At 38.4% G+C, this 22796-nt stretch overlaps 2 protein-coding genes across 6 annotated transcripts in view; one reads left to right on the forward strand and one right to left on the reverse strand.

Annotated features, from left to right (window-relative positions):
• px (MAP7 domain-containg protein plexus) overlaps positions 1 to 22796 on the reverse strand; it is a 78971-nt gene that overhangs the window by 50902 nt on the left and 5273 nt on the right. For 4 of the 5 annotated variants that reach the window (XM_036813514.3, XM_036813511.3, XM_065863894.2 and 1 more), the window contains exons 3-5: positions 19155 to 20746; positions 462 to 681; positions 141 to 400 (exon numbers count right to left, since the gene is read on the reverse strand). In XM_036813514.3, the coding sequence (XP_036669409.3) occupies positions 141 to 400; positions 462 to 681; positions 19155 to 20735 (2061 nt within the window). In that variant the 5' untranslated portion in view covers positions 20736 to 20746. Of the gene's footprint in view, positions 1 to 140; positions 401 to 461; positions 682 to 3079; positions 3502 to 7295; positions 7383 to 19154; positions 20747 to 22796 lie in introns of those variants that run through there. The other variant, XM_036813515.3, reaches the window with a different exon arrangement.
• Positions 12731 to 14856, forward strand: gas (gasoline). Its single transcript, XM_017073281.4, has 2 exons — positions 12731 to 12903; positions 12968 to 14856. Exons 1-2 carry the CDS (start codon positions 12857 to 12859, stop codon positions 14619 to 14621), a joined length of 1701 nt encoding a protein of 566 aa, XP_016928770.3. The 5' UTR covers positions 12731 to 12856; the 3' UTR covers positions 14622 to 14856.

Raw genomic sequence — 22796 nt, forward strand, 5'->3', positions numbered from 1 at the left:
AATATTGGTTCCCAAGACAATTCATATACCCAAAGGATTTCTAGAACTATTTCCTGTTTGTGGGAATATCTGATTCAACGACCTAAATATTGGTTCCCAAGGGACCTTTTTGTTCTTCCAAGAATTGGAGAATTCCTTACCCTAAACCGCACATTGCTCGTGGAGTCCGAATTGGCCAGGGATTTCTCGGACGGTGAGTTACGACCCCCGAATTGAGCCCCACTATTTCCGGCTATCGCTCCACTGGCACTGTACATGGCCGAGTTCGATTCCAGCGAGTGACCAGCACTTGGAGAACCCCCACCCACTGCCGAGTGGGTGCTGGACGAAGCTGGTGGTGGACCACCCTCCGCCATGCCGGTATGCTTCTCATTGCAGGTGGAACACACCTGAACCATGCCTGAAAGCCAAAAGATAATTGCGTTAGCTGAGAACACACCACTTGTACTTAACGCACTCACCTTGAGGACTTATTGGACTGGCGTTTTTGTAGACCTTCATGGTCTTGATGAACGGATAGTAGGGTTCCCTTTCGGCATTTGGGCAGCAGTAGACAAGGCGAAGTTGCGAGGAGGGCGTGTCCGTGCCACAGGTGTAGCAAACGAAAGTGGTTCTTTCGGCCACGGGCGTCGAGCGTTTTCGCAGCTGATAAGATCGCTCCGATTCCGGTTTATGAGATGCCTAAACAAATAGAAAGTCATAAAAAAATATATGTTAGTCATAAGCTGATGCCAAATCCGGAAATTTGCAGATTCATTTAGCTGAATTATGCAAGAAACCGCAACAAAGGTGTGAAATATACAAATATGGTTCTATTTAAAATCGATTAACACAGCTGAGATTTTTTAGCAAACAACTGTTAAGTCGTATTCGCCGTAACGACCTTTACGCCATCTGAATAAATGCAATGAAACAAAGATCAACACTGCCACTAAAGGTGTAAATGCCCAAAATAGAAATCATTCATTTAGCGCGAAGTAATAATTGGCCAAGCTTATTATTTACTTTTTAGCTTTATTACACTTAAAGATCGCAAGTCGGCTTTGATGTTTGTAAATTGTGGAAGATGCTGACATAGAAACGACATTGATAAATTACATTTATGTTGACTGATGGATTGACACGTATGAATAAAACATTTCATGATGCAATCCGCATTAAGCATTAAATGAAAAAAGATTAATATCTTTGAAAGATTGCGATTTTTTTTGTTAGATCTTTGGGATTAGCAATCAAATTGGAGTTTCATTTGGAGTATTGAGAATAAACGTGTTAGTAATGAATACTAATAAATACTAAAAAAATAAATACTGAAAAGGAATAAATACCAAAATATCCCTGACCCAAAATAGTATTTTTATTTAAAGATCATACTTTAAAGACAATTAAGCTTAAAATTCTTAATTAAATTTAAAGGAATAAATGTATTTTAAGTTCTTTATTTCATACTGGCTCATTTTAAGCGATGTGTCGCACCTGAAAACATAAATTTTCCCCCATTCAGCTTTCATAGAAAACGTGCGTTACGTATACGACCCGTCTAGCACCCACAACCCACACCCACGGGAACCCGTAACCAGACGTCATCTGTGTTTATACAAATTAATATACGCACGTGGAAACACCCTCACGCAAATGTGAACCCGCCCCCGAAATGAAAAAAAAAACCATAACAACTTGTCAACAAGAATGAAAGGCAACATATTACGTATACGACAGAGTGGATTCTTTATTTCATTTGAATATTTTCATGCATTTTTTGTTGTTGATGATGCTTGCTAATCTTTTTGTACCGACCGACAGAATTTCTGTATCTATGAATCTTCATCGCCTTTTGTATCTGGGCAGCTGTCCACTCAGATTAGAGAACATGGGATGGCGACCAGAGCATTCATTTATTTTATTAGGCACTAAGTAAATTTAATTGTTTGTTTACTTTCCGTATTTCATTGTGTCAGATTTTCTGACATTGATAGGCGCGCATTTTGATTGCACAACGGGCCGAGTCAGCATGGGTAACTTTCAGATACAAAAGTATCCATGCCTACGGGGAGTATTTATGGGCGAGTGTTTTCGGTATTTGTGGCTGCTTCCATTTTGTTTGTTCGCCTTGTCATGCGGCTCGCGCACACATATCACATCAATCTGGACAGTGCCATGTCATCTATATTTATTGATCCAATGGCTTGGTGGCGTCTCCGCCTTCTGTTCCGGACCCCATCCCGCCCCCTTTTTGCGCCCACTTACAAGCCGACGTCTGACAGTTGGCTTTATGGAAGAACAAGTTCGTCATATTTTTTTATAGATGTTCTTTCTGTTGCTCACTTTTTATGTTCGCTTTCCATGCTCGCTCGTTGGACTTTATTTCCCCCCTCCCCAAAAAAAAGAAAAACACTCTTTTAGACCCCATTCTTGTTTGTTTGTTTGTTTGTGCATTTCATGCCGCTGATAAGCATTTCGAAAATGGGGGTCATGACCGTTTAATAACTTTTTATGAGCAACTTTTTTCCGTTCTTTCATAACTTTTGTGGCGTTTGTTCTGTTAATTATAAAACAAAGTGGGAGGAAATCTGGAATTGCGGTTGAAACAATTTTTTGTTTGATGTTAAAAAGTTGCGCACAACTTTTTTAGCCAGTTTTAAAAGTAGATATAAATAAGTAGTTTGTAACTTTTACTAATTAATGTACTTTTTTTCTCGCTAGGGATTATAATATACTCCAAATGGTGTCAGCTTACGTTTTTTATCTACAAGTTTTATTATTAATTGTTTGTTTGGTCTATAATTTGGGTCAATATTGATTGATTGCATGGTGATATTTAATGCCTCGCAGAACGCTTTCTATGACGAGCGATTGGCATTGTTATCTATATGACTAGAATCGGAAATATTAGTAAAAATAATCGATTGTAGTTTGTTTGAGTTGGCTGATATCGTTGTTTTTAGGTCACAATCGTTATTTTTTTAGAAACTACCTGTTGGAAGGCTTACATTTATCTTAATTACACCACAATGCTAATCGAGGTATATTAATACCAGGTAATATCGATAGAATTGTTTGACAACTTCAGCTAGGTTACCTTTTCACTTTGCTGATCCTTTAGTATGAGATATGTCTTTAGTTTCTTGTAATCCCGCCAGCCATTCGTATCCTTTGGCTTGAAATTAACTGAAGTATTACTACTATTGTTGTTTTCATTGCTGTTAGTTGTACTATTGTTACCGGTACTGTTTTCACCCACCAACATGGTCAGGTTTTGAGCCATTTCGAGCGGAGGGGAAATCACTTGTTCACTGAGCACTCAAATACTTTGTATTTTTTTTATTGCATAAATGTAGATCATTTTTTCACAGCATTTCAATTGCTCAATTGTTTTCAATTGAGATTGAATGAATCACTTCTTATTAGCCCGTCGGCAGTTGTTGTTTTGTTTTTTTTTTGTTGTGTTTGGTCTGGCAGATTAATTAGAGATTTCTCGGCGTCTGAGTATGTGTGCGGCACCTTAATTACAACACGATACAAATGAAATTTAATTGAAACCGATATAAACGTTCTTGCTCTCCTTCTGTTTATGTTTGCGGTGTGCAGTTGGGCGTGGATAAAACGCGATCGCGAACGCGGCGACGGATGACGCTCCCAATGATAATGATCATGGTAATGATCACGATGATGAGGAGGATAATGATAATGATGCATCCGTATCCGTTGCCGGGGAGCTGCGAAATTCCGCTAGCACACGCGATCGCCCGCCGAGGGGACGCCGCCGATTAAGAGGTAACTAATTATGCATTACATGCAACATGCCGGGCCTAATGGAGGTGCAGCATTTGGCATTCATTAAACCGCACAGGAGATGATCTTTTATTTTTTAGGTTCATGTTATAAATATAGTATTTTTAAGTTTTCTTTAGAAAGACTATATTCCATATATCTATATTATATTATTATTATATTCGTTTATCTGGTACAACGATTCTTGAAATTATTTTCAAATCACTTTTTTTTCCACGGATCTGGATTTGTGATCAACTGTATATAACACCTACTGCTATTATAAGATCTGTATTATATATTTTATTATTATTAAATTCGTTTATCTGGAACAACATTTCCTTAAGTTATTTTCAAAACTAATCTTTTTTCTGTATATAACTGTATATAACATCTATTGTTATTATAGGATCTTTAGTAATCTATATATAATATATCTATATTATATTATTATTATATTCGCTTATGTGAATTCTTGAAATTATTTCCAAAACTCCACTTTTTTCTCCTCGGTTCTGGATTTGTGATCAACTGTATATAACACCTACTGCTGTACTGCTATAATATATCTATAATTTATTATTATTACATTCGTTTATCTGGTACAACGGTTCTTGAAAATATTTTCAAAATTCGTTTTTTTTTTGCACGGGTTCGGATTTCTGATCAACTGTATATAACACCTACTGCTATTAAAGGATCTTTAGTAATCAATAACTTCAGAAATCTATATTATATTATTATTATATTCGTGTATCTGGTACAACGTTTCTCGAAGTTATTTTCAAAACTTTTCCATTTTCTCCATGGGTCTGGATTTATGATCAACTATATACAATACCTACTGCTATTATAAGATCCTTAGTAAAAAAAAATTTCTTATACTATAGCTGTATTATAAGCAGGCCTAACCTGTTGCTTTTCCCAAATGCAACTGAGTACCGGGCACAAGCCACAAATGCTCCACACGATGAGAATGAAATCGCGTGAATACGAGTACCGGGGCTTTTGAAACGCCCCCTCATCACTCATCAGGCGACCTCACTCCCCCTTTCAACCACCCACAGGCAATCAATTGAAGCTCGTGCGAAAGGCGTGGCGGTTGATAACCATAACAACAGACTGTGGGGGTGCAAAAACTGTTTTGCACAAGTTGGATAATAAGCCTCGCACTCGAGTGAAAGTAAATGCAAAGCGGGTTTAATGAAAGAGGTTGAGGGATTTCCCTGGAGTTTGCCAACTTTTGATTGACTTTTGATTTGAATATTGTAAAATCCATAAGCTTTGTAAGGGGTACAAAGTTGCTAGTTTAACTAAAGTTCAACTTATAATGGTATACAAAAAATAATCCTTAAAACTTTAGAAATAATCAATAAATAAAGTAAAAACTATTTTAAAAAGGTTATAGTACTGAAAAACTAAGATATTATGATTTTCCTTTATAATAAAAATGTTAAACATTCGAAATATATACATTATGTCAAGACCCTTAATTCCAATTTAAAGTGAGAACAACTTAACATATAGGGTTTGCGTGTCTAGATCTTTAATACCGAACCAACTGTTCAAAATTGATTGGATTGTCTGCAAACAGAAGTCAATTGTGAGTGGCGTTGTGAGGTAATTGTGAATTGGTAATGGAAGTGAAAAGCTTGGCCTTGGCCAAAACAAAACAAAAACAAGTGTAAAACTAAAACCCAAACCCAAACTCGAACTCGAACTGTAGCCACGCCCACCCAAGTGGGTCAATGTGGGAGGACAAGGACAGACCGTAAACGGTTTTATGCACGTGTAAGTGTTTGTGGGTAGGCGGGTGCCAAAGGGGGCGTGGCAATTATTTTTTGACCCACTTAAGTGCCCATGTGCGTGATAAACCATTTCAGTTGATATTGTTGTTATAGTTTTGGCTGTTACTGCCCTCAGACGAAATACATAAATCAACATTCGCACGCAAATAAATCATATTAAATAACCGATAACGAATACAAGAACCGAGCAGGCGAACAGCAATCTTTTTCCATCCGCTGGAAGGAATGAAGAAGTATATTATATATATTTTATAGGAAGGGGAAGATTGCACATGGAGCGGTGGCTTTATTTTTAGAACGGTACACGCAAACAAACGCGAGGAAAACGGCAAAAATGCTCGTGTTTAAAAACGCGCAAAGTGAAACGGTAGTTGTTGTTCTTGACTTGCGCCGCCTCACTTGTTTAAGTCGTGTACTTGTACTTGTACTTCAACTCAAGGCACACAGATACGCACACACACACTGGGGCGGGCTTAATGGCTCTGCCACCTCGCTGACAGGTTAAGATACACTCAACAATGACCAAAAAAAACTTGACCCGCTTGGCTTTAGGGATGGGATTTCTTGAGATGGGGTAGTACAAGATATACCTATCAAATAGTAAACGAATCTAAATTATTTAGAGAAACCTATTTGTAAAAGATACTACATAACACTTAAAAGATACTTTTTCATTTTTTTTTACTTTGCATAAAAAAATATTTAAGAAATGGATAAGGAATAGTTCCTTATAATCTGATTTGATTTTTAAAAGCAGGAAACTGATAAGATATAATATGGAACCTATCGTAATAGCTATATTATAACTATAGCTAACCCTTCGTAAGCATGATTACACTAAAAGTATGTTAAAACTTGCGGTTGTACTGATAGTATTGGTTAGTTTTGCACCATATAATCATTTTAGAGTTTTGTTTTTCGGTAAAAAGCATGTATTTTGTTTTTATGCAGCTTAATATTGTATGTAAATTCATTGTATGACAAGTTTGTCACTAAAAAGATAATATTATCTCTTTTAATATGTCAAACATGAATGAAATCATCTCTTTTTTTTTATTATTAGTGCTCATTGGTAACACATTTAAATGTATTCATGTTTCCCCCGTGTAATTTTCCATTAACATGTAATCGCGTCACTTATAACCGTATTCCGAGTGAACAGTTTTAACTGCTTTAAATTGAATTAATTGCTGCAATTGATGGTGACCATTTGGTTTATTAGTTTCCCGTATGGAAATCAATGAACTGCCGCCCAGCAATTCGATTAACAAATACACTGAGCCAAAGTGTGAGTCATTCGGTTGGCAGCGTAGAAATCACACGCACATCTCCAGCAACCGACACCTTTTATTTAACCCTTGAAGATGATAGCCGGCGATTAACTAACTGGAAAAGGGCACAAAGTTGGTCGTTATTTTGTTGCTCATTTTTTTTACAGACGCGGCATCGTTAAGTTGGCGGCTATATATTATTTTTTTGGTATTTTATTTTTAAAACCTGTTTTGGGGCACTGCCACCGTTACCGGCTACCACAGACATTGAACTTTTGTTTGCTTTTATTATTAATACAATCGTTTCGGCTGCTGTTTTGCTGTTGTTTTCGCTGTTGTTGTTGTCACACTTAATATTGTGCATTTATCAATTTTGATTTGGCACATATATGTATATAATGGTATTTTTGTTGATAACACACAAACACACACACATGCCTGCAACCTTTTGAGCAATAATCAATTGCGAATTGAGATTGAGATTGAAAATCGCGCGACGATGGAACGGTATAATGATGCCAGCGACGGCCGACGACGACGACTGAAAACTGCGACCGCGGCGGCAAGAACGGATCGAGCGCCCGCTGCCGCTGTCGACGCCGGCAGCGACGCTGGCTGCTACGTTGGCGTCACTTTTTTTTTTTTTTTGCTGATAGAGAGCCCTGCGACGCATTGTTGTTGCTCGTTCACTCGTTTTATTCTTGTGCCCGCAAAGGAAAACAAAGCAAGGGGCAAAAGAGGCAAAAAGCAAAAGGCAAAGGCAGCTAAAACAAACGCAAACAAACAGAACAAGCAGCGCAGTCGCAGCGACGTCGACGGCGGCTTGATGGGGAGCTCACACTCACACACACACACACTCTCATGGAGCACCCCACACCAACACCCACACACGGTCACGAATCGAAAAGCCAAAATCGAGCGGCGAAACGAAGTGAACCACATTCGCATTCAACTGGAGCGGCGAATGGGGAGACAAAGAAGCCAAGACTAATCACTCACTTGTATTAAAGTAACTAGTTCGGTAATCAGTCAGATTTCACGTGGTAACTACTTCGGTAATCAGTCACATTTACAACGGTTACTAGAATGGTATTCAGTCACTTTTACAAAAATGTAATACACTTAAAATTTCATAATCACTAAATAGTCACTTTTACCAAAGTAACTAGTTCGGTAATCAGTCAGATTTCACGTGGTAACTAGTTCGGTAATCTGTCACATTTACTAGGGCCACAAGAATGGTAATCGGTTACTTTTACAAAAATGTAATACACCTAAAATTTTATTTTTCCCAAATGTTTTTCATAAAACTCTTGCTAATGTTGTATTGCGGGAAACATAGAAGCCGAGACTAATCACTCACTCTTACCAAAGTAACTAGTTCGGTAATCAGTCAGATTTCACTCAGTAACTAGTTCGGTAATCAGTCACATTTACTACGGTCACCAGAATGGTAATCGGTTTCTTTTATAAAAATGTAACGCACCTAAAATTTTGTTTTTCTTTAATGTTTTTCATGAAAGGGTTGCTAATGTTGTATTGAGGGAGACAAAGAAGCCACGACTAATCACTCACTTTTACCAAAGTAACTAGTTCGGTAATCAGTCAGATTTAACTTCGGTTTATAGTTCGGTAATCAGAATGGTAATCAGTTACTTTTACAAAAATGTATTACACCTAAAATTCTATTTTGTTGTGTTTTTACCAAGTATTTTTCAGAAAAACGTTGCTGTTGTTGTAAATAATAAGAAAAAAAAACAATAGTTTGAATAAATTAATATTTAATATTTTTTTCAGAGTACATTAGGAGAAGGATTGAACTTGTCATGCCTATACAGGTCAAGTTTAATCTGAACGTTAATTATCAGAAAAATTGCAAAGTTTTTTATTTGCTTTTATTTTTTATTTTAACGTCACTCTCACATATTTATTTAAGAAGTTTAATGCTCAATGTAGCATAAGTGGCTATTCATAGTAGCAGTAGGTTACAGAAAAAAAATTGGTTTAATGATCTTCTCTAGTTATACTAAAATGTTATATCATATATATTGACGCTGATTTTTTTAATTAAAAAACATTATTTAAGAGGTTTAAAGCTCGATGTAGCATAAGTGGCTATTCTTAGTTCAAGTAAGATAATTAAAAAAAATTGCATTTATGATCTCCTCTAGTTAAATCCAATTTTTACAGCATACATATATATTGAAGGTAATTTTTTTAATCAAAAATCATTTTTTTAAATACGAAACTATTTATTTTTAAACAGAGTAAATGCAATTTCACACATATAATTATAGTTCGCCCGAGCCGGCACTCATTACTAAAATTATATTGGGATACAATCAAAATTTAATTGCTATTTGCCAAAGCATACAAGCGCACAAATTAACAAATTTGAATTTTCCGTAAAATTTGCATGCCAATATTTTCTCTACTCTATTTATAATTGCAACGCATGTCATAAATAATCAAGTAAAAATACACAAATTAAAAAATCACAACAATTAAAACCATATTCAAAAATATGAGTAACAATGCCGTATTATAAAACACTCTAAAAATAGCAGTCGCTATGGGTGTTTTTCCTGGGAACCCAGTTTAAACCACACAAAAAGGGTGTAGACAATTTTAACGCTTCGATTTAGTGCTCTCGGCATGACAAACAAAATTGATTGATTTTGTTTTGGGTTTCGGATTTTAGCAAACATACTTTTCTAATTGAATTGAATTCCGAATTGACCCCACACAACGGTATTCCGAATTTAGTTTTATTGCCTCAAATTCCTCCGATGACGGCAACCCTGAAAAATGAACAGGGGCAGAAAACCAGCCAAATCAAGAAGAAGGCAAGTATTTGGCCAAAAAAAAAACTATGGCGAGGAAAAACAGTAGTACAAACAAACCAAAAAAAAAAGGAAAAAAACATGTGATGAGGGAAAACAGTAGCAAAAAGAGAAGTGGGACAAGGCGAGGAGCCATGGGTCGGGGGTCGTCACCTCTGGCAAGTAGGCGCTGCCAACTACATGTAAACACCACTATAAAGAGTGGAAGGCGATGAAGATGCCGGGAAAAAAGGAGGGGCAGCAGCAGAGGCAGGCACTTGGAGGTCGTCATGCCAAGAGCGACTAACTCGTAGATGGAGTTTATACACATACAGATACAGTCAAACTTCGGTAACTTCAACTTTGAAAAGAATATTTTTTCATGTCAAACTAAGTTAGGCAACATTTCAAGGCAAAACTTCTAGGAATATTACCTCCGTAACTAAAATATCAGTAGAAAGGAGTGGGGGGCAAGTTGCAAGTTGCAAAGTTTATAAATGAAAGGCAACCTACTTCCTTAAGGTGATTTATAAAGAAATTTTTTTTATTACATACATTAAATTTTTTTGTTTTTACATACTTATTTTGGAAAAACAGTGTTAATCTTTTGAAAAACCTTAAATGCGAAGTAAAAAATTCTTAAAAATATAAAAATTCCAATTTTAAAACATAATGTACCAGTTCAACTTAGAGAGGTATCACTGTAGATGGATATAGACAAATGCGTAGCCTGTGTGCAATTGCAATGGCGCCGAGCTGAAAAGCGGAGCAAATAAGAAGACAGCAACAAACAGCCAAACAAACGGTCTCCAACATAGATTGCAATGTTTATTTATTTAGTCGTTGGCAACACCAACAGTGCAGCACGGAATCTGCACAATGTGGGTATTTTGAGGGGCAGTTGGGGGCCAGAATGTGGGGGAGATGCACTCAGACACACTTAGAGACCCAATAATCCACCTGGCAACAGGAAAAGCGGAAACAATGTAGGCGAAACAGCAAACGAAATTAAATTGGACAGGCAAAAGGGGTAGCAAAAGGGGTGGAATGATTCAAGATTAAATTTAATTCAGAGACCAAGTGCTCGAAGGCTTTAAGAACTGGAATTAGATGTGGCACTTAAAGAGCGATTTTATGTTCTGCATTTATAAAAGAGAATTTAATTATAAAGTTAAAATGGATTAGTTCGATGTTTTTTTAAAAATATAATAAAAAGATTTTGATATAAAAGCACTAGTTTTTTAGGATATTTAGGATAGGCTGATATTTTAGAGAACATTTTTTTTTATCTCCAGTTGCGCTTCACCAATTTAGGGTATATATGTTTTATTTTACAACTATATATGTCCCTTTAGTTTTTCCAAATAAATTGGAAAATTCTTGGAGCATTTTCAAAATATTATTTTGTTAGCTAGTGTAATACACAAAATTTGGAAAGAGTATATTTATTAGTATTAGAGATAACCAATATAAAAATAGTTTTTGGATTAAATTTTATACGAAATGCGTTAAAATATTTAATGTTAATTAATTCAAGCTTGGTTACATTTAAATTTTTCCTGTTCTAAGACCAAGAAACATGCAACACAGAGACAAGAATCTTAACGCAGTGGGTAATAATAACAGAAGTTAAGTAAACGCACACAAACACTGGCGCCCAAACAAACAAATGATACAGAGAAAACAAAGGAAGGCAAACAAACACACAACAAGAGAAAGGAAGATGCGATTCTAAGCCAGTTGGGTCTGAGTTGGAGCCAAATTAAATGTTAGTTCAAAGCAGACGAACTAATGCACAAACAACGTCAAAGGACAGAAGAGGCCAAGGCGACCAGACGAACGGAAAGAGACTAAAGCCGCAGGAGACTCTACTTCAGAATTGTGCTCGTTACCAAGGAAACCATCCTCCACCAACCACCACCCACCACCCAACATTCACCCACAACCACCCACCCGGGCCCTTAAGTCATCACCATCATCATCATTGTTTGAAGCAAATGCGAAGAGTGAATTGCCAAGGCACCAGTTGCCATCAAGCAAAGGCAGCGATTCTAAGGAGCATTGTAATGCTTAATTAATGACAGCCACGTTTTCTTTGCTCTTTCACCCATTCTGAACAATTAAATTCTACATCTGCCAGAACGCTGACGAACTAGATGCAGATACTTTCATCATTATTTGGGTTAACAAGTGTCGGGAGAAACTATAGGTTATACATTTACCATTTGAAAACATTATTTTAAACATTCAAGTTGTGAGAACCAGCAATATCTACCTGGAAGACTGTAAATATTTAAACAACACATCTATAAATAAAATTTCTTTTCTACCCTAACCCAACTTAAAGTGTGTTATTGACCATTAACAATCGTTCACTCACAGTCATAAAGCTTCAGGTGCCATAAAAGATAGAATCACCATATGTCTAGCTATAATATTGGAACACTACCCTAACTTTTCCTTATAATATAACTCAAACGTTATGGAAATCTAACAAAAGACTTTAGAGTCTGTAAGTATAATTTATTATTTTATAACTACTTAAAAATAAAATCAGGTCATTATCAAGTTGTTTCCTTTAAGTTTTACAAATATCTAAAGCCATGAGATTATACCAAACTAGTTTACAGAGCATACAATTATATCACTAATTTCAGCTTGTCTTATGATCATCATAACATTAATATTTTTATTAAACACATTATGGTAGACCGTTTCATAACTAACAACTTAAATTAACCTTTTTCGTTAATCTGCCTTTTTAATCTCTGTGTAGCTGTATTATCCATAAATATTTGATTTCCAGCCCAATCGACAACTCGGATCTTATCAATTCTGGTACCAAAATATAGCTATATTAGGGATTGCCAGGCGGTTCGGTACTTGGCATGACAATACAATCAACTGATCCACATATGGACAAAACTCGAGCGACCCACCGAGTGAGTGAGTCCCGACAGCGGTAATTATTATGGTCGCCCCATTGGCCCCCCCCCCCCACTCGAGGGCGCGGCGACTATCTAAACAATTTTATCATCTACTGGAGCAGCGAGAACCATTTTAGTCTCTGGCTGGCTTTCGAGCGCGTTGGAAGTGTCAGTACTCAGAGGGGATTGCGGCCAAAAGTAGATTATATTTTGTATATATTTATTTAATAAGTACATTAGTTGAGTGTGAAAGAGAAATGGATTTGCGCGTGGGCTTTAGTGACAAGCTAAAATTGGGCGCCAAGTAAGTATAGAGTTTGGAAATAGAACTTGAACGATGAGTCATAAAATCTTACCATCTTTTTCAGGGTTATTGTACATAAGGTGGTGCAGTATAAGTTGGGCACGGGTCACACAAAAGAACTGTCCACCAAGTATGGCCAGTTGAAGGGTCAACAGCGTAGAACCATCTACGACAGCGAAATCTACTACTCCTTCGAGGGCATACCCTTTGCCCAGCCACCCGTGGGTGAGTTGCGTTTTCGTGCCCCCCAACCTCCGACCTCGTGGCAGGGCGTCAGGGATTGCACTTATGCCAGGGACAAGCCCATGCAAAAGAATTCCATTACCAACACTGCCGAGGGATCTGAGGATTGTCTCTATCTCAATGTATATGCCAAAAAACTGGAGTCACCCAAACCACTGCCCGTTATGGTTTGGATTTGTGGCGGCGGTTTTCAAATAGGTGGTGCCTCCCGCGAGCTCTACGGACCGGATTACTTTATGAAACACGATGTATTACTAGTAACCATCAACTATCGCGTGGGTGCCTTGGGTTTCCTGAGTCTCAAGGACAAGCAGCTTAAGACACCGGGAAATGCTGGTCTAAAGGATCAAGTCCAGGCACTACGTTGGGTCAAGGAGAACATAGCCAGTTTTAATGGTGATCCCGAGAATATAACCGTGTTCGGTGAGTCCGCTGGTGGGGCTTCCATTCACATCCTCATGCAAACGGAGCAGGCCAGAGGACTCTTTCACCGGGCCATCGTTCAATCTGGTTCGGCTTTATGTGCCTGGGCCACGCAACCGGATCGAAAATGGCCCCAACGTTTGGGCAAGGAACTGGGCTATGCTGGCAATTTGGAAAGTGAAAAGGAGTTGCTGGAGTTTTTAAAGCAAATACCGGCCAGCAAATTGGCCCTATACTGCAATGCGATTGTGACGCAGGAGGAGGAGCGTGACTATGAGATATTGGCCTTTGCCCCCGTAATCGAACCATATGTTGGCGATGATTGCGTGATCCCGAAATCGCAGCATGAGCAGTTGTCCAGCGCCTGGGGCAATCAGATTCCACTGATCATTGGCGGTACCTCTTTCGAAGGACTCTTCTCGTACCGCACCACCCTGGACGATCCACTTTATATGCTGAGTGCCTTCGAGGCAATTATTCCGAAACAGGTTCGCGAGGCCATCGATAAGGATGAGCTGGCCGAGATGGTGAGGAGGCTGAAGAAGTCCTACTTTGACGATCCCGACAGGGCCAGCATGGAGCTCTTCGAATGCCTGCACATCCTGAGCGTCAAGAACTTCTGGCACGACATTCATCGCACCTTACTGGCCCGACTGGCCTATGCGAACGCCTCGTCCACGTATCTCTACCGTTTCGATATGGATTCCCCACACTTTAATCACTACAGGATGTTGAAGTGTGGTAAAAAAGTGAGGGGTGTGTGCCATGCAGATGACTTGTCCTACTTGTTCTACGGAGTGCTCTCCAGTAAACTGGACAAGAATACACCCGAATACCGGACCATTGAGCGAATGGTTGGCATGTGGACAGCATTTGCCACCACGGGAAATCCCAATTGCGATATAATCGCTCCCTTAAAATGGGATCCACTGCGTCCAGGTGTTGTGGAGCATTGTCTTAACATAGCCGATGGTGTGGAGTTCATACCCTTGCCCGAAAGCAAACAGTTTGTTCTCTGGGATAGTTTCTACACCAGGGAGAGTCTATACTAAGGAGAGTTTATACTAAGAAGAATCTATACCAAGGAGATTAAACTTAACAAGCCATACAAACAATCAGTCTTCGGAAAAATCAAAAAGCTTTAAATGGTGTCTTTGCTAGCTTAAAATATGTTAGATATTTTATAAGTGAATCTTTAGCCCATGCCAAATTGTAACAACATTGCCAATATTAAAAGGTTTCAGTATACCTATGGACCAAAACAATAAATATAAAGAATATACTTAATCAAGGTCTGCTACCATCTGTTGAAGGCATAAATAATACCTTTCTTTCAAAATAACACAAGAATTAACCCATAAACCGAATGCGACTCTTCCAATTATCCCACTCTAAAAATTATTTGCTTAATTTATTCTCCTGCATTTTATTTCCTTTTTATGATGGCAGCGTTTCTCGGTTGGAATTGATTTCGCAGCCAGTTTCATCCGGATCTAGTGTCTGGGTCGTGTTTGCGTTTCTTTTATTGACTTTTGGGCAGGCTGCCAGGAATTTCTTGGTAGCCAAGGGAATACCGCAGGTCATTGTTGTCATTCTCATAATCTGTTCTCCTTTACTGGTTTGTTCTACTTTTTCAACCATTCACAAGCTCATAAATTTTTTGAAATGTTTAAAAAACAATTAATTTTTATTAGGAATTTAGGCGTACGGCTTCAACATTTTTTAATGACATTAACAGGAACTGAAAACATTTATAGAGAATTTTATAATGCCGAGGCAAACATAAATTGTATTTATAGTTCAGAGTATTTTTAGACAAACGACAAACGAGTTGAGTTAATTTGCACATTAATGTTTTTTCTAGATATATTTAAATATTTTTCATAGGAATTCCAGTTCTGATTTTGTAAAGCCAAAATTCTCGTTAAATTGTTAGCCATGAGAAAATGCAAATTCCCCGATTTTAGAGGGTATCTTAAACGATTTGTTTATACAATTGTTTATAACATATCTAGATAAAGTTTATGGCTTTCGTTTATTTTGGGTTCTGGCATCGAGCCAGACCAACGGATCGATTTAAATTTTCGAAATTTCTTTCATTATTTGATTTTGTTTGGTTTCGCTCGCTTTGCTTTAAATAAAATTTGAGCATAAATATTTAAATTGCTTTTCGCACTTTTCGCTGAATGGAAATTGGTGGGCGTGGCTGGGGGGAGGCGGGGAAAACGCACTCGCTGGTCTTCTATAGGCCCGGTTTGGTGTGCTTTCTGGCAGCCGGCCAAAAAGAGAATTTCCATGGTTTACTGGGTTAAATTTAATTAATTTGTCTCGTCGCCCCAGCCCAGTCGCCATGATTTTCCCAGTTTGATTATTTATTCATCCTGCATTTCCCTGAATAGGCTCGACGGACACCTCTCACACCCCTCGCTGCATTGCAGCATTTGCCATTTTATTTGTCTTTATTTATTTATTTATTATTTTCGTGGGCATTCATTTTTTCCACAGTTTTATTTTTGTTTGGGCTTTACTTTTTCCTGCGAAATTTACACAATTCCAATTAATGGCATTTAATTATTTATCCGGCATTTTACACATTGCATTCCCGAGTTTCGAGAGGCGACTGCGGCAGCGTCCCACCAGCTGTGAATTTTGCATTTTTATAGCATGTTGGAAATTTCTGCTCTGAATTTAAAATTCAAATTGTTTTGGTTTCGTGCCGAGGGCGGGCGGTTGCGGTGGGTGGCGATGGGTGGAGATGGGTGGTTGTTGGGGGCCGAAACTCTACAAATTAATTTGCAATTGTGGGCTTTGTTGCGTGAGAAAGACTGGGAGGCTAATGGGGGTTATTTGCATTTTTTTCGGATCAAAAATCGACCGTCTTTTAACAAAAATATCTCCAGATAGTTGCCACTCACATAATACTTATTTGGTCAAACTGACCAATATAATAGTCAGAGGGGCTTAACCTATTGAATGGCCAGTTTAACTAATGAAAATGTCACTTTTACTACAACAAAATACACATATCATACTATTTTATGGTAGTTTTACTGTTAAATAGTAACCAAATACAAGTCACACTTTTATATTAGTGGTAAACTTGTTTAATAGTTACTTAACTAGCCGTGTTGGCCAATTTTATCCATATAACACTTTTACAACATCAAAATACGTACTATGTACAAATTTATAGTAGTCTTACAGTTAAATGGTAACTAAGTACCAGTCACAACTATTTATCAGTAGTGAACTTGTTTTATAGTTATTAACTATCCGTATTGGTCAAATTTACCTATACAACACTTTTGCAACAAGGAAGTACCCACAACTAACTACTTTATGGAAGTTTTACTGATATATAGTAACCAAATAGAGTCACAATTTTGTATCAGTACTAAACATGTTTTATAGTTACTTAACTATCCGTATTGGTAGATTTTACCCACAATATAATTTTGTGTGTAGGGTATATTATAAGTAATAATATTTTATACCAATTCTAAAGCTCTCATTTCATAAATTTTGTTGTTTAAAATATTATAATCTATGCCACTTAAAACATAATAATTTCTTCTTAGTCAATAATTCAATAACCAACTTTAAAGAACATCATTGTAAAAAATCGTTTAAGAAACCGAATAAAATCGTGAATCATTCAATAAACACTAAGCAGAGTGAACCCAATTTTGATGCCCCAGTCCCCGAGACACGCTCCAACCACCACTATCAATGAGTGAAACCAGGGCGATGTCTCAAATTTATAAATACATTTTCGCATTCAGAAATAAAATCGAAAGAAAAAAAAACGAGACAGTGCGGGGGAAAAAAACAAAATGCGAAACAAAAACGAAAAAAGCGAAATAATCGCGGAAAGCTATTAAAATTTAATCAGAAACACAAGCGACCCTGCGGTCAAAATTCCCACAACATTCGCCGCCTTTACGAGGGCTCCTCCCGTGTGACCCCTCCTTGATCCCCACAGTGGTGTGGCTTGTTGGAGGATGATGATAATGCCCTCTGCCCAGGGGGACAAGGGGAATATACTCCATAAAGTATACACCGAAAAAAAGTAGGCATACAAAATCAATCCATTGATTTATATTAATTCTACAATTTATTATAGGATGAGTATTAAATTAATACTAGCCAAAGTATTAAAGTACAATTAAATGGTAAAAAATATTCCATAAACAGTGCTTCCACTAAAAAAAGAGCAGAACTAAAATAAAACGAAAACAAAGAATAACTAATTTAAAAAAAAAAACACAGAAAGCTTATAAAGGGACACAGTTCTCGAAAAGTGAACTTTAACAACATTTTTCTGGCTATATCTTACAAAAAAATTTAAGATCTGTCCTGAAAAAAGCTAGAAAGGGCAGCCCTAACTTATATTAATTCTACAATTCATCATATGATGTGTATTAAAATAAAACATTCCAAAGTTTTAAAGTAAAATTAATTTGTTTAAAAATAATACCACATAATAATAATAATAAAGATGGCTATATCTTACAACAAATATTAATGATCTGTTCTGAAAAAGTCTAGAAATGGCAGCCCTAACCGGAAGTCTAAATTCTAGACTCTTTAATAAAGAAATGAAACCGTAAAAATAGACTTTATGTTATTTAATCTTTAATCTATACTTATATTTCAATACTGTCTCTGGTATACTTTTAAATCTCAACGTTCTGTTTTTTATAAGTGTACTATAAAGTATATATATGTTTGTGGAGGCTGACGATGGCGACGACGACGACGCTACGACGACCCCACTGATTAATCGTTCGCACAGTGGAGAGCCTTACTCCTGGGTCAATCTCCATGGCGCCAACATCATCATGATCATCGCCCGGCCTCATCGCAATGGTCATATTGGATGCTATGGCCATATTTTTGTTTATTTTGATTCGTGCGACGCGAAAAACTGCTCTCGTAAATTTGTATCTCCTCTTTTGTTTTTTATTTTGTATTTTGCCAACGTTTGTTTTTTGCCGTTTTTTATTTTGCACTTCCTCTTTTTTTACCCAGTACCCAGCATGGTATACTCGCCCTTTCCACCGCTCCCTAACCATTTTTATTGAATTCCATTATGTATGCAAGGGTGAACAATATTGAAATTTTCACAAAATATTTTGAAAAGCTCTGGTATGCACTCGCCAGCATCCATAAACATTTCTATTTGCATATTCATACATGTTATGTGGCTGCGTGTATACAGTTGAGGGGTTAACTTAATGGGAAACCCCCTGGGTTATTTGGCAGAGATAAATGTTTAAATTTCTGATTTCATAGGAATTTCTGTGGGATTATAAGTCCAAATAGTAGTTATAGGTATCGTGTTTGTCACATAACTCATTTACCTCTAAATATTACATTTATAAATATTTTTTTTATAAATAAAACCCTTTCCTTTAAGTATAGATATTATAGAAGTACGATCAGAACCAAATAGGTTGCTCAACCCCGGTTTACCACGACCCCATTTTGCCGAGAAATATCAATTGGGCTGACAACACCGGATGAATCTGCTCCATATGCATGTATGCCAATGAGGGGGTTGGCCATTTGAATTGCAAACTCACCTGATGGGCGTTCCACTGATGCATGAGGTCCTCGTAGCAGGGCAGACAGGCCTGGATCATGCCGCGGGGATCCTTCGGTCGGGACCTTGCTGGCCGCGGATGCTGCTCGTTGAACAGGGGAAAGTACGGCACAGATTGTCCTGGTCTTCCGGTTTCCCTCGGTTTCACCGTGCTCAGTTCGATGAGACTACCTCTGCGCTGCTCATCGCCGCACACGTAGCACACCTCGGTAATGGAGTTCTTGTCCGGCATGGACAAGTCCAGGATTCCAACTTCCGATTGCGGTTGACTTGGCTGGGAGATTGAGGCACTGCTGCCGCCATGACGTGGTGCTGGTGGGGGGACACTGGAACTGGAGGAGTTCCGTAAATCTAGCACTGTGGCATTGTCATCTTCGAGTGCGGACGGTGCAGGGGGTCCCAATGGACCGCCGCCAGGTGAGGGCAACGCACTGTAGGGATTACCCTTGTAGTGCGACGACTCTGCTGCCCCACCGCCAGCGTTCACCTGCTGCAACAAATGATAGGCGGCCGTCTGTTGCTGCAGCTGCTGATACTGGGCGGGATGATAGGGCGCCTGTCCTTGGTAGCCAGGCGGAGGTGCAGAGCCCAGTTTAAACTTCTGCTGGGCATAGCCGGCGGATTTCATGGCCGGCGGTTCGCTGGGCGGTCGGGATGTGGGCGAGGCCACTGGCATGTCCCGCGATTGTGGCCTGCTCAGGTATCTGTTGTGGTTGCTCGACGGCGTCGAGTTCCTGGGATAGAAGTCCCCACCACCACCACCACCACCACCGGCAGCACTGGGATTTGGCGAGGGTGAGGCATTCCTTGAGGTACTGTGGTGGTGTAGATGATGTGACTGCTGCTGTTGCGGCGAGTAGTGGCGTGCCAAGGCGTAGGGATCGCCATGCCCCTCCACCAGACCATTCTGGGTGAGATGCTCTGCACTGAGGCCCAACACCTGGGCGGCATACTCGCTTTGTGTGGCCACATCGGCTCCTATGTAGCCCTTTCCATCCACCCGCTTCATATGGTAGATGCGCTGCAGCAGGGGCTTCTTCTGTCGCTCGTAGGCATCCCATTGCTCGTTCAGGGATCGAAAGCAGAGCATGCAGGCCCACACGTACTCCTGGCCAGGTGACACACCCGCCACCCCGTTCGGTGGCTCATGGCGCTCCAGAAAGGGAAAATATGACTCGGCAGGTCGCTCCGGATTGTGGCGAATCCTCAAAGGCTGTGGCTCATAACCACCATGTCCTCCGCACACAAAGCATATGGTCATGGGCACATGATGATTATCGGGTGGCGCCGAAGCCCGTCCCGTCGACTTCACTCCCGGATAGTAATGCTGGGCGGGATGCGGCTGATAGCCCAAGTGGTATGGCTCGCCAGGTGTCCTGCTGCTCCGATGGGCGGCTGCTCCGGGTGAGGGCATCAGCTCCACGGGCGGGTAAGGCTGCTTGGTCCCTGGGAGCGTTCCAGGCAACGAGACTGGAGAGGTCGGGGTCGGCGTGGTTGCTGGCTCGGATTGCTGGCTGCCACCGCGAAGTTCATTTTTGATATATGCCTTCGCCTTTTCCATAATATTTGCAGCTGCAGTGGGAGAAAGGAAAGAATGGGATCATTAGATATTGTTTTTAGCCCCATAACATTTTCTTAGTTCCCCTGTACCAATGTTAAATATACGTTTGCAAAATTGGACTTTACTATCAAGCAATAGTACTTGAAATGAAATATTAATGATGATATTATTAAAATAATCTGCATTTTCTATCATACAATGATATTCAATTAAAAAAAATAATGAGATATCTATAAACAATACCCTTACAAATAAAAACCGTAAATCTTTTAATGTTTATCTCGAAATCTAAAGATCATATGTTCATATATCACGAGCGTAAATTTCAAAAAGTTTGATAAGCTTTCCTGAAAAGAAACCCTGATGACCTCTAGTTCTTTCGAATTCAAATATATACTGGAACCTATTTAATATTGAAATCTCAGATCCATAGACCAGCCTCCAGTCCAGTTGACAGCTTTTCGCGATCAGAAATTCGATGCTCGTTAATCGAACGATTGCCAATGGCGATAACCTATTTCAGCACGGGTCTCGCGATAACCCGCATCACTCTGCGATCATGATCTTTGAGCTCCCTGGGCATCAATGTGGGAAGTATATAAATAAATAAATAGCAATCGAAAAAAAAAGGAAAAAGATTTGCATGTTTAAGTGATTCGATGATTTGTCGGACGTTGATTCTTGTTTCTGAGTCGATGTGGTTATATTTGATTTGATTTACTTCGGTTCTCGTTTTTTTTTTGCGACTCGCATTTGTTTCCATTAATATGTATAGAGATTTCAGACATGTGACGCAAGTCGTACACTCGAAAGATCAACGGAATATGGAGCTGATAACGAGCGAAACGGAAAAGAAAAATCAGCGGAGAGGAAAGCCCCACGAGTATGAAATCAGATGTACGAAACTTTTTCGCACTTCGGAGTACCAGATAAATCCGGTGGGTCGCCTGGCCAAATATATCGCTTATTTGTTTATAGCGCGGACCAGATCCGAATGGTGCTAATTCGCTTTATCAAGTACATACTATACAAACATATGTGCCAAATCAGCTTGGGTCCACAGCGGATCCGCTAAACAATTTTGTGCTGTCCTCGTTTAGCGATTCTCATCATCATCATATCATCATGGAAACAACAATTGAACAATGGATCGCTTTTTTGCAATTGGATTATTTTTTAATCAAAATTATGCAATCACGGTATTTGCTTCGGACTAATTAAATGTTTCATCATTTATTTACAGAAATGTAAGCAATTTTCCAGCAGTAATTTTCATTGGCCATAATAAAGTTGTATAATGTAAACAAAAAGCATGCAAAAAGGAAGTTTTTCATATTGCAATTATTTTTAATTTATTTATGCGCATTTTTATTGATTTTTTTCCTTTAGAGTTGGTGGCTTTTAAAGCGGGCGCCAGCAATTGTTTTTGCTTTTCAGCCAGCTGCAGGGGGAAAATGTAGTTTCAAGCGCTCATATTTTGTATTTTTCCCTTATTTTTGTGGCCCCAGCTTTTAAGAGTTGTTTGCTCTAATTTTTTTTCCTTTACTTGGACTTACAGTTGGGGTCAAAATAATTGTTGTTTAATGTTTAATGTTGTTTAATGTTTTGAATAATTCAATTAAAAAGTTTTTAGGCAGCTCTAAACCATGTTTAAAATAATTATCAAGGATGATATTATTTTAATTTTAACCGAAATGTAGATATTACATTTCATATTAAAATTTTTAGGCCTTGAACACTGAACACTGAAAAATAATTATTTTTTCCCAAAATTCATTTATTTTTTATGGTAAACTTGTTCTTTAAAAAAGAAAAAAAACATATTTGTTATTAATGCCTTCTGAAACAATTTCCGTTTTTGTACCATATTTTAAATATTCAAATTTAAATTCAAATTATTTGTACATTATATCTTAGCCGATAGATGCGTACCATAGCCAAGATATTACCAAGGATGAAATCGAAGTTTATATTGTTTTAACGTAATTACCGATACATAAATCAAAGATTTACAAAATATAAAAAATTGAAATATTTTTTAAAGACTCATTCTTTTTTGTG

The sequence above is a fragment of the Drosophila suzukii genome, chromosome 2R (assembly GCF_043229965.1).
Source record: "Drosophila suzukii chromosome 2R, CBGP_Dsuzu_IsoJpt1.0, whole genome shotgun sequence".
NCBI lineage: Eukaryota > Metazoa > Arthropoda > Insecta > Diptera > Drosophilidae > Drosophila > Drosophila suzukii.

Bases quoted from the DNA above. Each gene is read 5' to 3' on its own strand.
- gas (XM_017073281.4), top strand. From the start codon at position 12,857: ATGGATTTGCGCGTGGGCTTTAGTGACAAGCTAAAATTGGGCGCCAA. The intron at 12,904-12,967 runs GTAAGTATAGAG...CATCTTTTTCAG, and splicing joins AAGCTAAAATTGGGCGCCAA to GGTTATTGTACATAAGGTGG.